Raw genomic sequence first — 15,851 nt, 5'->3', positions numbered from 1 at the left:
TAACCACTTATGCGATTTTGGCCGAATTTAACAAAGTTCAGTAATCGTTTCGTTCTCGTGCTAACCTGCGACAGTTGGACACATAAAGTGAAGTCAAGTGCTTCTCCACCTGATCTTCCCAACGCAGAGGAGGCCTTCCTCTTCCTCTGCTATCACCAGCTGGCACCGCATCGAATACTTTCAAAGCCGGAGCGTTTGTATCCATTCGGACGACATGACGCAGCCAACGTAGCCGCTGGATCTTTATTTGCTGCGCTATGTCTATGTCGTCGTAAAGCTCATACAACTTATCGTTCGGTCGCCTGCGATATTCGCCGTTTCCAACGTGCAAAGGTGCAAAAATCTTGCGCAGAATCTTTCTGTCAAACACTCCAAGTGTCGCTTCATCGGATGGTGTCATCGTCCACGCTTCTGCGCCATACGTTAGGATGGGCATGATGAGAGCCTTGTAAAGTGTTAATTTTATTCGTCGAGAGAGGACTTTACTACTCAATTGCCTACTAAGTCCAAAGTAGCATTTGTTGGTATGAGAGGTTTTCCGTTGGGTTTCAAGGCAAATTTGACCGCTCCAAAAATAAAATTGAGACGAATTTTTTGTGCCATAATCCACTGCCGTAATGTAATTTTTTGAAAAAAAAAAAAGAATTCGCTCATAATCTCTGATCGCCTAGAAGATATGGTAAATAAATGTTTTTGTAAGTATTTTGTGGAAATTCTATTGTATTCTTTTTTGTCCGAAAAAAGATCCGCAGGGAAACTAATAATTCTAGCAACGTTGATGCACTACAGACCCTTTATGAAAAGTGATGATTATTTGGTGAATGATGAGGAATAAAATAAAAGGCTTAATACCCTACCTGCGGTATCTACACTCAACCCTGAATTCAAGTGCAATTTCGCTTTCCAAATATGAACGCGTGACGTTCATTTAATCACACATAAAATGTCCCGAATTATGTACAAATACGCCTTACATCATCCAATTTCATGGCATAAATATTATCCTTTCATCACATGTACCGCTTCCGGTGAACTGATTAAAATTACGCGTATATTTCAACGCATGAAAGCGATACGAGTACAGCCAACGCTATTAAATATAAAACACGAACACACACACACGCACACCCATGCACACATACTTATTCCCTCACATGCATGTGCACACTTTTCATTTTCACGTTTTCCGCCCATGTGCGTTAATTTTTAACCGCCTCAGCAACAATTCATCAGCGATAATAAATGAAAAAAAAACAAAAAAAAACGAAAAACATTTTAAAGGCTTTCCATTGCCTACAGCATTTTCGCACTTATCATTTACGTATTAATAAACATTTTGCACCTACGCACACACACACACACACAAGTAAGCAATGGTAAATACAAATGCTCATAATAATGATAATACGCAAATGAATAAATGCCTTTGTGTGTTTTGCTTACCTCGTAGCCTTGGATGTATTGACACGTGCACCATCCTTGTACCACTGAAATTGCATACGCGAAGATCCTTGGGCGGTGCATGATATTATAAATTCACTGTCTTCACGTATCGCTGATTTTTGATTAATTGTCAGTTCCTGTAATGTGAAAGTGAAATGAGTGAGCGGTAGACTCGCAGAAACAAAACAAAAAAACAAAAACGGAATAATAAACTGAATATTTATTTGTAGAATACTGGAAATACTGGAGCAAATGATGGCGCAAAGTGGATGAGTAAGTGCCATTTAAATAAGTCATAAGCGAGCGGCAGTCCAGAGTGATGAAAAATTATGGTTTGTTTATTGCTTTGTTGTTACACAGAGAGGGATCGAAGATTGTTTGCTGCAGTCGAAGGACGATAATAATAATGAGATTCTTTTATTGCCTCTGATCCTTCACCTTTTAACTACTTGTTAATATTTTATACAAAAGCACATCGGCTAGATTAACACGTTCCCTGTCCCAATACAAAAATGCAAAATTGACCGACAAGTCCAATATTTCACAACGTAAACATCTCATATAATCGGTTCTCGTCAATATTATGTTGCTGGCACTTTGTTGATAATGAAGCTCCGAGGGATCAAAATGAACGTCTATACAAAATAAAACCACTTTTGGACCTTGTTATCAATAATTGGAAGAGCTTACTAACACCTGGTGAATGTATCGTCATTGACGAGTCGATGATGCCGTTTAGAGGCAGGATATCATTCCGTCAATACAACCCATCAAAAGTCCATAAATACGGCTTGAAAATCTATAAACTGTGCACAGAAGAAGGTTTTGTCTGGAATTATGATATTCACATAGGGCGTGACCCCGAGATTGCTGATTTGGATAAGCCTGGGAGTGTCGTAATAAGAAATAATTAAAAATAATTTGTGATTTCTGCGTAAAATAAAAATATTTTTTCGTATGTCCCGGCGTTTTTCCTTACTTTATTATCGTACCAGCACGTCCAGTGCAGAAACTGTACAGTTCCGTTACGTCCAGTCGAATAATTTGCTTTCGAAGTTTCATATACCCCCTGACGCACATATGGCTCAGGAACGTATCAGTGCTTATCAGGCGCACGTTTCCTGAAGCATATGTGGCTCAGCGGACAGGGAATGTGTTAAGTTGCCTAGCCGATAAAGTAGCTAGGGGAGGTAAGTCAGCGTGGCTAGAAAATTGGCAACAACGCTTAATGTAGAGCACTTACAAAATTTGAAAAAACAAAAACTGAAAGTACTGTGGCCGACTGCTAAAGCTATTGCAAAGAAAGTTAGTTTTAATGAATAAAGAGATAGGCAAACATTTTAGTCCATAGAGAAAATATTTTGCTGCTAAGCGATTCCGTATCAAGTGCTCTAAGTATTTTCAACACCGTTGTAAATTTTTCAGAATATTCGTTTACTTTAGGTTTGAGTACAATAAGAAGAAAGCAGAAAATATTTTGAAAAACAAAAATGTACCTATGCAATGTTGAAAATTTTGTTATAGTTCGTTGCAGGTATTTCCATGTAACTCGAAAAATTATGGTGATCCCACTACGGAACTTTCAGGGATTATTGAGGATATTTTAGGTTATTAATGAAAAAAATATCAAAAAATCTGAGAGGGAGTGTTTTCAAAAAAACAAATTTCTAGAAAAATTTTGAACCAAAAACAATTTTTTTATTTAAAAAATTAAAAAAAAGAAATTTTATTCAAACAGTTAAAAAATAATAATTTTTTTATCCAAAAAATTACAAAAACAAAAAATTTGTATGCAAATTTTTTATTAAAAACATTGAAACATGTATTCAATGTTAAACATTTTGGTATACAACTTAAAAATATGTTTTTTGAATTTTGAATGAAAAAAATTTGAAAAATAAGCAAAAATTTCAAATTTTTTTAATAAATTTTTTTGTTTTTTAAATTATTATTTTTTTTAATTGTTTTTTATGAAACAACTTTTCTTGAAGTAGAATACTTTATCTCCAGTTTGGTATACAGCTTAAAACTTTGTTTTTTTGAATTATGAATAAAAAAAAATTTGGAAATTTTGAAATGTAAAAATTTTTTTTTTTAAATTTTTAATTTTTTGAATAAATTTTTCTTTTACTTGTTAAAAAATTTAAAAAATATAAAAATTCAAAAAATGTATTCAAATTAAACATTAAAAAAAAAATATATGTTTTGAAAAAAAAAAAAATTTTTTAATTTATAATTTTTTGAATAAATTTTTTTTGTTTTTTTCAGCTTAAAAAATTTGTTTCTTGAACTATTAATAAAAAAAATTTGAAAACATTGTTTTTTTTTTAATTTTAAATAAATATTAATTTTTTTGTTTCGAAAACTGTTTTTTATTCAAAATTTTTTCTGAAAGAAGTATACTTTATCTCCACTTTGGTATACAGCTTAAAGAAATATGTGTTTTTTGAATTTCGAATAAAAAAAAATTGAAATTTAAAAAATTTTTGTTTTATTATTGTAACATTTTTTATTTTTTTAAATTGTTTTCTATTCAGAAGTTTTTCCTTAAGGAGTATACTTTATCTCCATTTTGGTATACAGCTTAAAAAAAATTTTTTTGGAATTTTCAGTAAAAACACATTTTGAAATTTATAAGAAAAAATTTTTAAATTTATAATTTTTTGAATAATTTTTTTTCCGAAATTAATTTTTCTCAAAATTTTTTCTTTTTTTTATTGAAGAAGTATCCCTTTTTTTAAGCTGTATACCAAAGTTTTCTTCATTGAATACATTTTTTATTTACTTCTTTTTTTCAAGCATTTTTCAATTTACTTCGTATTATACTCAAGCCAAAAAATAAAGTATTATTAATTTTCTGGAAATTTTAAAGCAATGTCCAAAATATCATTTGACATAGAATCGCTCAGCTTCTTCTATTTAGCTGCGTGGTTCTGAGCCTAAAACAAGGTCTAATATATATAAGTTTTAATGACGGTATTAAATTTAATGAAACCAAAAAACCGAATATAATTATCATAAGTACCAGCTAAAATCAACAAAATAGCGTTACTGGGAGGAGGGAGGAGAGATCTTTGTAAGAAAACGAAAACAGAGAAGGAAACACGTGAGGTAAAGATAATACTTCGAATCGTTATGCGAATGGAAACACCGATGGCTGTGTGGCGAAGTATTACATAGACTAACATACAAATAGGGCGAAGCTCATTACCCTTTACTCCAAAAAGATGGAGTAAAAAAAGCATTAAAGTGCCTTAAGTGCAACAACACCCCTTTGAGTCGACATTAAACCACTGAGTTTTTCTTTCTCGACCTAAACCGAAAAAGGTTGTAGTGCCTAATAAAAAGTTGAATACTCAGCTGTAGTGAATGCACCTTCAAAGAATGTAAATACTGGAATTTGGATCCTAAAGCAAAGAAAAAAAAAATCATGAAGCACAAAAATCTGAATACGGGTCGCTGCTTTCACATCCATTAGTGCCAAGAGGAGATCTTTCTATTAAGATGGCATAACAACTTTGGCTTTGGTATCGCTTATTTTTAGATTCAATGGGCTACTTATTCCCTCAAAATTTTTGGACAAATACGAGTAGAAGCATCCCTTTAAATCTCGCTGCAAATTTCAATTCAATACGGCTCTTCTACAAAACTTTCATTAGTCATTAGCCAGTGGCCCTTTTTCGGTCGGATTTCGCTCAAGTCGCTTCTTCACTTTTGGAACCATTTCACGTGACGTTGCTGCCTTTTGATGACCACCTCTATGACGTTTCGCGATGCTATCAGTGTCATTGTAACGAGTAATGGTGCGATAAGCAAAGAAATGTATTTACTTTAAGGTACTCGAGCTCACGAACAATCAATGGTTGTGATTTTCCAGCCAAATATAATGCAATCACTCTATTACCTTTGAAATCCATTACTGATTTTCTTTTTTCGCATTTACTCTCGGCAAAATGATTCCTCGCGCTTCTGAACAATACTCTGGACTGTCATTTAGCCAACTAACAGACAGCCCATGCAACAGCTGCGTGAGCGATCTGAAATTGGTTACACTTCGAGTGCCAGACCCTGTGAACTAAAACACTATTTGACAATTGTGCGTTAAACACCTTAAGGTTCATCAGCAGTTGTTATTTGTGAAAATATGTAGGTTGTGTGTTCTGTAAAAATGAAGGAGAATATTGTTGAAAATATAAGTAAGATGTAATTTTGAGGGCTGCAAAAGGAACTGATATTTTTTGTCGTCATTTCGTCACAAGTTGCAAGATTTTGGTTTCCTTAAGGGGCGAGGGAGCCTGCTTTAGAGGCTTCAAAAAATCGATTTTTTTTTTTTACATAAATGTCTTTCCAAACTATCCAAGAACGTGTTCTCAAAATTTCAGAAGCAAACTCAAAATATTTCCGCAGTTACAGAAGAAATTGTGAGCAAGCGTCGAGCAGGTATACGAGCGGATTTTTTATATACAAAAACTTTGACGCGCGATTCCTCGGTTTTTTATTTTTACAATTTTTCCTAACTGGCGGGAAAGAGAGGGAAAAAGTTAAACGTCCTATCGAAACGAGATAACATTGATTGTATTTGGAATTAAATTTTCTTCTAGTTGATCCTAAAAAACCTTAAGAAAGTTATGATTAACCCACTTTTTAAACAATCTAAAGTGAATTTGTTTTTCCAAAAAAATGAATTTTTTTTTTTTAATTAACGAAAAATTGTTGAATTTCTCACTTTTGTTTAATTTTCCTGTTTTAACTGAAAGCTACGTTATACTAAAATTAAAATTTGTTTGGGTTTTTGGTTTCAGATGAAAATTGCCACCTGCATCTTTCCCGCCGCACGACACATGCACACTCGAGGCGCCTCGGCAAATATGCTTGTACCAGGCATAATATGACATATGTTTTAATGAAAAAATTTGAGAAGACTGTTGAAATATATAACAATAAAACCTAAAAGTTTCGTTTTAATCGAATATTTCTTTCTTTCCCAAAAAAATCCACGAAAAAATCGATTTTTTGAAGCCTCTAAAGCAGGCTCCTCCCTTAAGAATTATTTTTGTCCGCATTTCGTCTCAAACAACAGGATTTTGGTTACCCTACAGCAAGATTTTGATTTATCTGGTGAACATATGTGCACCGCCGCTACCTAAGTTTTGTGCTACCTGGGGAAATAATCCTTGGTTCAACACTGATCGACAGAAGTTGTTTGCAGATCTAATTTGATAAAAGCTGACTGATTGACTGTGAGAGTCAAGCATCTTGAAAAAACTATCGCAGATCCTCGCTGAAAGCTTCATGAGCGTTTAAAATCCTTTAATATCTCGCTATGAAAGATAAAATTAATAAATATTTGCCTTTACTTGCACTTTAGATGTAATTTTGTATCAAACAAAAAAAAAAAAAAACAAATACAAAAAAATATAAAGATAAAAACTTGAATACCTGACCTTCATTGAGTTGCGTACATTTAAGCTGCTTGTGAAAGTATAAAACGCAGCACAGCCACATCTATTTATATGACGGTTCATTTAAATATAAAATATGCATACAATACCCATAAATAACAATGGTATTTTTATTATAAAATTCTGCAGTGCATAACTTAAAAAATGAATAATAAAAATTGTGAAAATTGCGCTCATCTGCTGCTGCTGCCTACCACAATTATTTGCCCATAATTACTCAATACTATTGAGCTGCAGGCCAACTATGCATACATACACACATACATACATGCACACATATATATGTATTATTATGTTTCATCAGTGTTTGTTTGTATAGCGATATATGCGAGTTTACAATAACAAAGTTGCATTGCATTGTTGCTTTCCTGTGCGTGTCCTCGCCATTCCGCACGCTACGCGCTACCTTTGCGTTATTGGTCAAATATGGTTTACATGCATGTGTATGTGTGCGTGTGTAAGTGCAATATTTGTATGCACTTGATTGATTGATCTATCAAGTGTATAACAACTGCTGTAAAAGGATATCCATTTATAGAAATAATAAAAGTAAAAAGGCTTATGTGTAGTCCAATATTCTGTACGGTCAATTTTAATGAGCTGTTGTTTGTTGATTCATGAATAATATGAAATTACTTTTACACGCTCTGCTGATGATACGCTCGTAAATGTTTGAAGATATTTATGAACTCTTTACATTTGTAGGTGTGCACATCATTCTATCACATCCGGGGTGAAGGTGGTAAGTGTTAATGCGCAAGGTTATTAATCAACGCTGATCTCGTGCTGCCCACACTAGTATTTTGCGTAATGGAAAATTCGAAGCATATCGGTGACCTAAATCCCAAATTCTACTAAAAGCACGATGATCAGGGAAGGAACTTTCACGTTAGGTTAGGTTCAGTGGCGGTTACCCGACATACTTAATTCTGAAGAGTGCCATTGTGATACCACAGGAGCTCACCCTTTACACTCCTGAGTCTGCTCTGAAGCAACTTGTTGGTTTAATGCATTTTGTTAATTTCGGCCGCCGTACCCGAATGGGTTGGTGCGTGACTACCATTCGGAGTTCAGAGAGAACGTAAGTTCGAATTTCGGTGAAAAACCAAAATGAAGAAAAAGTTTTTTTCCGCTATCGGTCGCCCCTCGGCAGGCAATGGCAAACCTACGAGTGTATTTCTGCCATGAAAAAATTCCTCATAAAAAATATCTGTCGTTCGGAGCCGGCTTGAACTGTAGAAACTGGCCAAATACCCAAAAGGGGTGTACGCGCCAATTATATACATATAAAGGGTTCTCCAATAAGAGGTATTATTTTGATATTCAAAGAAAAATGCTATTTTTTAATATAAATGATCGGATGATTATTTCATTATAGAGAGGAAGGTATGCCGTTAATAGTGGCAAATAACATCAGGTAAATGACCATTACGACCACGCTTATCCTTTTCACGAAATTTTCCATAACCGAATTGCAAAGTGGCTGCTCTATGTCCTCGATAGCCTCACGAGTTGCATCTTTGAGGTCTTGAATCGACCCTGGGCTGTTGGCGTAGACCTTCTCTTTCACGTGGCCTCAAAGGTGTTAAATAACAAGATCTCGGTGACCAATTGTGATCACCTTTTGGAGAGATAACACGGTCCGAAAATTTTTTCGGTAAAATATCAATGGCTTCGTTGCGTTCCCAAGAATACTCTAAAAGTTCTGGTTAAAAAGTTGAAGGTTTTTATGAAATTTTTCAAAATTTTGCAAAATTGTTGTACAAAGTTTGAAACTTTGCGTTTATTTTTATAAAAAAACTAGTGGTGCATTTTTACTTTTGCAAAGGAGTTTATGTCAGAAGAAATCGTAGCGGTGCGAACAAATAGCGGTTAGGGCGATTCATCAAAATAAATTTCCATTTTTTGCCGGTGATAAATATTTTTCGTGTAGACCAAAATGACTTTTGCTTCCCACGGCGAAGTGCCATGTAAATATTGCATAATTTTGTATGCATTTCATGTTTTCGTCCGCATTTTTTGTTCAGATAAGTGACAGTCATGCGAGTACTTTTAATTAAAACTATTGAGTGACAGTTGTGAAGAATTATAGAATAAAACAGCGCGTAAATATTGAATGTCTGGCACGTTGAAAACACATACACACACACACGCACTACATACACAACTGCAGGTGGAGCGCAGTGGTACATCTACGTACATAAATATTTGCATACAAACGTATAATTAAACAGATAATCTTGTATTGGCGTATGGGCAGAAAATTAAAACCTTTTTATTCTCTTAATCATGTGGTTGTATATGTGGTTGTATATGTGTATATGTATGTGTGTATTTATGCATTAAGTGTGCATGTATGTATGCATGTATGTGTGTAGTGAAAGCAAGTGAAAAGTGTTAATTGATTTTTTATCGTTTTCGCTATTTTTATTGAACGAAAGTATCGCTTTAAATGCCAGAATATGCTTTAAATGGCAAAATTAATTAACACTTATGGATACGAGGGCACACAAACACACACAAATGTGTGTATATATGGACTTGCATTGAATTAACATTAACTTTTACATTAACATTAACACACACTTTGAATGGCAACACTTACGTTCGAAGTATTTCAAAGTGACTGTGCAATTAATTGCGGCTTTTGTTCATAAATCAGGTTTACGTTCGTGTTTATGACATATAAGCAGAGGTACCCTCCTCATCACCTCATCCTCCTCCCACTTAAGTGATTTTCACTAAAGCATTTATTAAAGTGGCGTGACCCTCAAACTGCTTTTTTAATGGTTAGTTCTATCGTTTTTTGCCAGTCAGAAATCTATCAGGCTTTTGGCAGCTACTTTTGATAAGAAAAACTTTGTTTTCAAAAACCACACTTTTCAAGCACAAAATGATATGAAATGTATTTGAAAGGAAAATACTGCGCAAAATCTTCGGCCCGAAGCGAGATGAGCGAGGCGAGTATTGGCTGCGAAGCAACTCTGAACTGCTCAGTCTAAGCAACGGAAAAGATATAGTCAAGTTCATTAAATCAAGAAGTTGCAAAGCAATCAGAGCAAAATTGAGGGAGTTATATCACTTTTACTGAAAGAGGCTGTTCAAGGGCACTTGAAATTAGAGGGACTTTTTATTCACCCGATAGTTTTGTTGTTTTATAACCTATTTTCGTATTTGGCACACAGTTGGAAAAACTGGAACTTGTACAATCAATCGTTTGCTGAAATTTCAATTTCTCGCGCCGAAAAAACCATTATGGATTTTATGCCGATAGCGGAGAGAAAAAGGCGAATGCCGCGCAAAAGATAGCAAGACTGCGTCGAAGGTAATATAGAAATGATAGAGAAGCCTGAAAAGAAAAGTGGATCAAGCTAAAACCCAGCCCGGGTTGCAGCGCTGGCTGATGATGATGATGAGACAATACTATAATAAAAAAGGCAATTTTGCAGTCCCTATATAAATTGGACGAAAAAAAAATTCTTGCATGCATTTGCAAGGTTCTTTTTGCAAACAGTCATTTTTTAGATTTTGCTGCAAAGCAAGTGACAGTGATTGTGTGCAAGAAAAAAAACGTAAGTAAAATCTGTTTTTTTTTGCAAAAAAGTGTAGAATATCGAAATTCATTAAACATCTTTGAATTAAAAAGCAGATTTAAAGCATTTTTCCCGAGCGGTCGGGTGTTTTCTCAAAAGCTTGATAACTTAAAATGAAAATACAAAACTGAAATATTATTAGAATGACTTTTTTTATTATAATCTGGTGGATAATTTTATGGTATTTATTTTTTGAATGTAATATAAAGCATTCTCGTGTGCCCACTGCTGCTACGAGTTATTTCCGTATTTATCGCAGTGCGGGATAAAAACGCGATTACCCATACAAAATTTCTCTCCCAAGATCGACTTTTTAAAATAATCTCAGGTAATGAAGATACTTTTTTCGGTACAAACCCCGTGTTTTCTGTGTCAAAGATAATTACTATTACGAATGTAGAGAGAATGTGAATGTGAAAACTAAATAAAATATACTCCGGCAAAGAAAATATGTTTATAGACGTAATTATAATAAAGTTTTTTTTTAGATATTTTTAATTATGCATTTATATTACAGAAGACAACGTGTGTCCATAACCGCTTTGACCCTTTATTGCTTATAATAAAATGTAGTATCGAATTTTGTATGCTACCACAATTTTTTGTAATCTCAATAGACGTCGTTTAAGGATTGCGTCCAGCTGTCTATTACTAGCAGCGAATTGCGCAATTAAATTAACAAGCCCTTTCTTCATATCGTTAATAATAATTAAACAAAACAAAAATACTAAAATATTCCACAAATTTCTAAGAAAAAGACTTTTCCTAATAGTCTTGATAGCTGATTGTCAATTTTGCAACTTATCTGCCATATGTGAACGGGTTGATTCATTTTCTTGGATTTAATTTGATTGACTAGCGTAAAATCATGGCAGAACAGGAGAATAATCCTATCTCTGTCTTTAATTTCGATTTGATCCGTCATGCTAATGACTGTTCGTTGCTTCCTGATAGGATTTTCTTTAATATTCTGGCCAGAGGTTTTTGCAGTTCGGACTTTTTCTATGTTGGTCTCTTAAATGCTCTCTTAAATCTCTTTATGCTTGAAATGCCCTTATTGAACTTAACAAAATCTCTAAATTTATTAAGCTAGATTTTTCATTATGAAATCCATCGCCAATTGAATTCTTTATGTATTATAAATTATTTTTTTACCTTCCTTTTTGTATTGTACTAATATCCCTGCTTAGTAGGGCGGGTCGATTTAAAAATCGCCATTGCTCTGTGAAAATCGTACTCTAGGGATCAAAATAAGAATTTTTGCCGAAGGAACCATATCTCTAAAACGAATTCTGATGTCTCCCAATTTGGGTCGAACGAAAAATCCCACTTTGACCCATTTATTTTGATCCCTAGAATATGATTTTCACAGAGCAATGGGCGATTTTTTTGCCTCCCCACAAATCGACTGGCCTACTGCTTAGTCATTAAGAACTTATTATATTCATTGGCTTAATAAATAAACAAAGAAATAAATAAATAAATAAACAATTAAATAAAAAAATTATTTACAGAATTTCTGTAATTCCTGCCAATTACTTATACGTAGATATAAAGGAACTCAAGTTTTGAACCAAAAGAAAAACATTTTGTTTTATATAAATATCTTCAATTTTAATCCTGACTGCAATTATATTGGCACACAAAATAAATAAAACAAAATGCTTTACTTTACTATAGATAACAACAAAAAAAAAAATAAATACAGTTTTAATATCGCGTATTAAAATGAAAAAAAAATGATTCCTGCTACTATTTCCTTTTAATTATGATTAGCTCTCATTACCTTTTAAAGCACAAAAAAGGTTCAAAAATGGTTTTTTATCTTTGAACGTCCGGCATTTTGTCAGATTTTGTTTTATTTTTGTGTTTTTAAACAAGCAAGAACCTATTGACTTTTGATCTCAGACGCCTGTGAGTCCCGGAATCCGTGTCGCCGTGTCGACATATCTTTTTTTGGAAGACAACTTTTTGGACGAACATTGTATTTACACGCTTTTAAAGAAACACCATTTCAAATGAGCCGTGGCCCTTAAAGCAAATAATTATAAATAACTGTTTTCGTCAGTTATTTTTGGTTTCTTACTTCTGACAGCCCACCATCTCGACTGTTTACTTTTCATCAACTCAGTAATTGGCAATGCTGCCAAATTTGAAACGAGTTATTGGTCGCGCTCTCACACAATACGAAAGAGTTTCGCAGCTTATTATCTATGGATGGGGCCATCGGCCTGCTACTGAAATTCTCTTTCACTATACACCCAATATTACATATTGCCTTTGCCGAATCACCGATATTCCATGTTCAAAGAGAAGACAATCCATAACAAATGTTTCTCACAGAGCAAAAGCAGAGCAGCGGTCTCGAGACGCTGTTTCTGTTAACAACAGAGCTCTGCAATTATTGGCATTACATAAGTGTTAAACTATTAAGTGGGGCTTTCAAAATGCATAAATGATAGTTTACGATTAAAACTAGTTTTTATTTCCGATAGTTTGTTAGAAAAAAAAGTATTTCAAATACTTTTTACTCACCAATAAATTCAACGGTGGGTTTTCGTCGAAGAGATGATAATTGGAGACCAGCGTAATATTACCAATACGCCCGCGTTCCACCATGCGTGTGATGGCTTCGCGTATGCGATTCGAGTCACCTTTTATGCCAAAGAAATGAAATGTGATGTCCAAACGGTCCGTACTATTCGAGATCAATTCTAAATCGCTGATTTTTGTAATATTGAAATTACGCAAGACGCGCATGAGCTGAAATGGAAGAGAGCAAAGAAAAATTGGTAAAAAATAATATGTAGAAATAAATTGCATTGGCAGTATTTAAGATTAACGAAAAGATATAATCTAGAAAATGTGACAAATTTATGAAAATTTTATATCTTCACAAGACAGGGATTTGACACATTTCGAGCTGATGAGTTTCTTTTTACTATCAATTACTTTTATTTGTCTATGGGAGCTCTCTTTTGCCGAATTTATGTATATAAGTAATACATTTTTGAAGTGAAACTTCTTAGCGAGAATGGAGAGTAAAATTTCAAGGCCATGCACGTTTTGGGCATTTTCGTTCCGCGAGAGAGAAAAAAGATGTAACGTAGAGGAAAAGGAGAGAAAGAGCTATACCTTATATATGTATATATTAGAAACACTTTAGGCTATTTTTCCTGAGCTTTTACCTGCTTCTTTTTGGCGCTTGTTGGTTGGTGCAAACTTGTAGAAAATATATTTTTGGTGCCTACTTTTTGGCGTTAAATTTCCTTGGTGCCTACTGTTTGGCGCGTTTTTTGGTCCCAATTTGTATGGCGTTTATTTTTGGTGCCTACTTTTTGGCACTTATTTCCGTTTCCGGGCTAGTGCTTGTGCATACTATAAAGTGCTATCCATTCCGGCGTCGGATATATTGGTATTGCCTTGCGTTAATTTGTGCCGTTGCTGCGGTCGTGGTATTGCCTGTGGTAATTTGTGCCGTTGCTGCGGCCCTGGAATCGCTGCGTTTATGCGGGAGATAAACGCTCGGAGTAGTGCGCATTGTTGCCACGGTTTGTGTCCGGCATTTACCTACATCGGTCAACCCTTCTCCGTTTTTTGTCAATTTTGTCTATTTGTATTCTCTGCAAATGTTGTGAATTTATTTATATATACACTCTTTCTCTCTCTCTCTCATTCTCTCCCGGGTTTCTCCCTCTTTCTTTGTCTGCCTTGAAAATTTCACTTCTGTTATGTGTACTACGCTACACGCACTTTTTTTCTGATTTTCTGTTTTAATTCGTATATTTTGATGATAGACATCGAATAACATCAAATTATCCTTTCTTATTCGATATTGAAATCTACACTGGCGGTTCTAAGATGAACTATGGTATGGGAGCTGGTTTCTATTCGGAGCCGCTCAACTTACCCAAATCAATTCCTGACTTCCAGACTATGCTAGCATGTTCCAGGTGGAACTATTAGCAATCAGAGAAGCATGGAAGTCACCAAACATTACAAAGAAATTGGCGCAAGAGTAGCTATCTTTTCAGACATTGAAGCAGCTATCGAGGCCCTAAATTCCAATTCCATTTATCCAAACTAGTTTTACATTGTAGAGAGGAACTAGAATTGCTTGGTCATAGGTTTCAAATTATTCTGTCATGGTTTTACGGTCATCCCTATGATAGAGGGTAATGACATAGCAGATGAGCTAGAAAGAAAAGGTTCGGCACACATAACAGCGGTATAAGTTGCTACGTCAGTCAATAAAACCATCCATTGCCTCACATTACTATGACTTAGCCGAAAGAACTACATTTACTACAACAAGGCCGTCGCACAAGATTCAGAGGACGAATTATCTGTAAGGTTAGGTTGTTTTTGTTCAAACATTTCACGCACCACTGCAAATCTTACAGGTCACTGAAAGGTAGAGGATCATGCAGCCAAACTTAACTCTCCTTTCAATCCCATCTGCAGAAGCTGTCAGGCGGAGAGGGTGAAAGAAAGTCTCTTCCACTACTTATGCGAATGTTTCGTAGTGCGATTCACCAACTTTTAACGATTCGACAATTGTTACTTTTGTCTGCATTACTTGTCGATGGATTTACAATTGTGATTTTCACAAACTTATGTAAACTAAAACTAAACAGCTGTCTTCGTTTTTTTATTCAAATTGCTAGAGAGTGGCATCTTTGTCAAATGAAATATCAAAATGAGCGAATAACGCGAAGAAGAATAACAAAAAGACAAACTAGCCAAGCTGTTAAAGTAAATCTTTAATGTTTTTCGATTATATTTGGACAAAGGATCTAAAATAAAATAATTCTTTATTTCAAATTAATATTTACTTAAAACTTTTTACATATATAAAGCTTTAGGATATCATCGACAGCTTTTAAAAGGCGCCGCGCCACAGCGAAGCAATTCGATCACAAATTTCTTTTGCTGCTTGCCGCTTACCTCATCTTTGCGCAAAACATGGAGCGGTTGATTGCATCTGTTACGCGATCTACGCTACGACTAATGGACGACTGCCTCATGGTTATAATCCCCATCGCTCAACTACGGGCAGTGCAGCTAAAACCTAGTATTACTCCTAGTAAATCCAGAATTTCGAATTAGCTTCAAGATTACAAGATTTACCTATTTTTTCAGTCGAAATCGCTGTTATTCTGGAGCCTCGAAGAGGACCGTCAAGTTGAAAAATTAGGTCCTCTAAAAAATTTGTAGTTAAAAGGAATATTTATTCGAACTTCCCTGCAGCCAAGTGGAGAGTACTGTCCGCATCTCGGAGCAAACATTGATTCACTGTTTGTGGGGTCACTACCGCCTCTCGACATGAAAAGTCATAACTCCAATACTCGAA

At 34.7% G+C, this 15,851-nt stretch overlaps 1 protein-coding gene across 1 annotated transcript in view; it reads right to left on the bottom strand.

The window, feature by feature from the left end:
• The window catches only part of LOC128863581 (uncharacterized), a 294,071-nt gene extending 278,546 nt beyond the window's left edge, over positions 1 to 15,525 (bottom strand). The window contains exons 1-4 of the mRNA XM_054102812.1: positions 15,446 to 15,525; positions 13,342 to 13,354; positions 13,034 to 13,261; positions 1,444 to 1,580 (exon numbers count right to left, since the gene is read on the bottom strand). Of these exons, the coding sequence (XP_053958787.1) occupies positions 1,444 to 1,580; positions 13,034 to 13,261; positions 13,342 to 13,354; positions 15,446 to 15,525 (458 nt within the window). The remainder of the gene's footprint in view (positions 1 to 1,443; positions 1,581 to 13,033; positions 13,262 to 13,341; positions 13,355 to 15,445) is intronic.
• Positions 15,526 to 15,851: the final 326 nt, after the last annotated feature.

Source organism: Anastrepha ludens, chromosome 5, assembly GCF_028408465.1.
Source record: "Anastrepha ludens isolate Willacy chromosome 5, idAnaLude1.1, whole genome shotgun sequence".
In the NCBI taxonomy this organism is placed as follows: Eukaryota; Metazoa; Arthropoda; class Insecta; order Diptera; family Tephritidae; genus Anastrepha; species Anastrepha ludens.
Note: the sequence above shows the minus strand (reverse complement) of the source record. Positions and strands in the feature narration are given on the sequence as shown.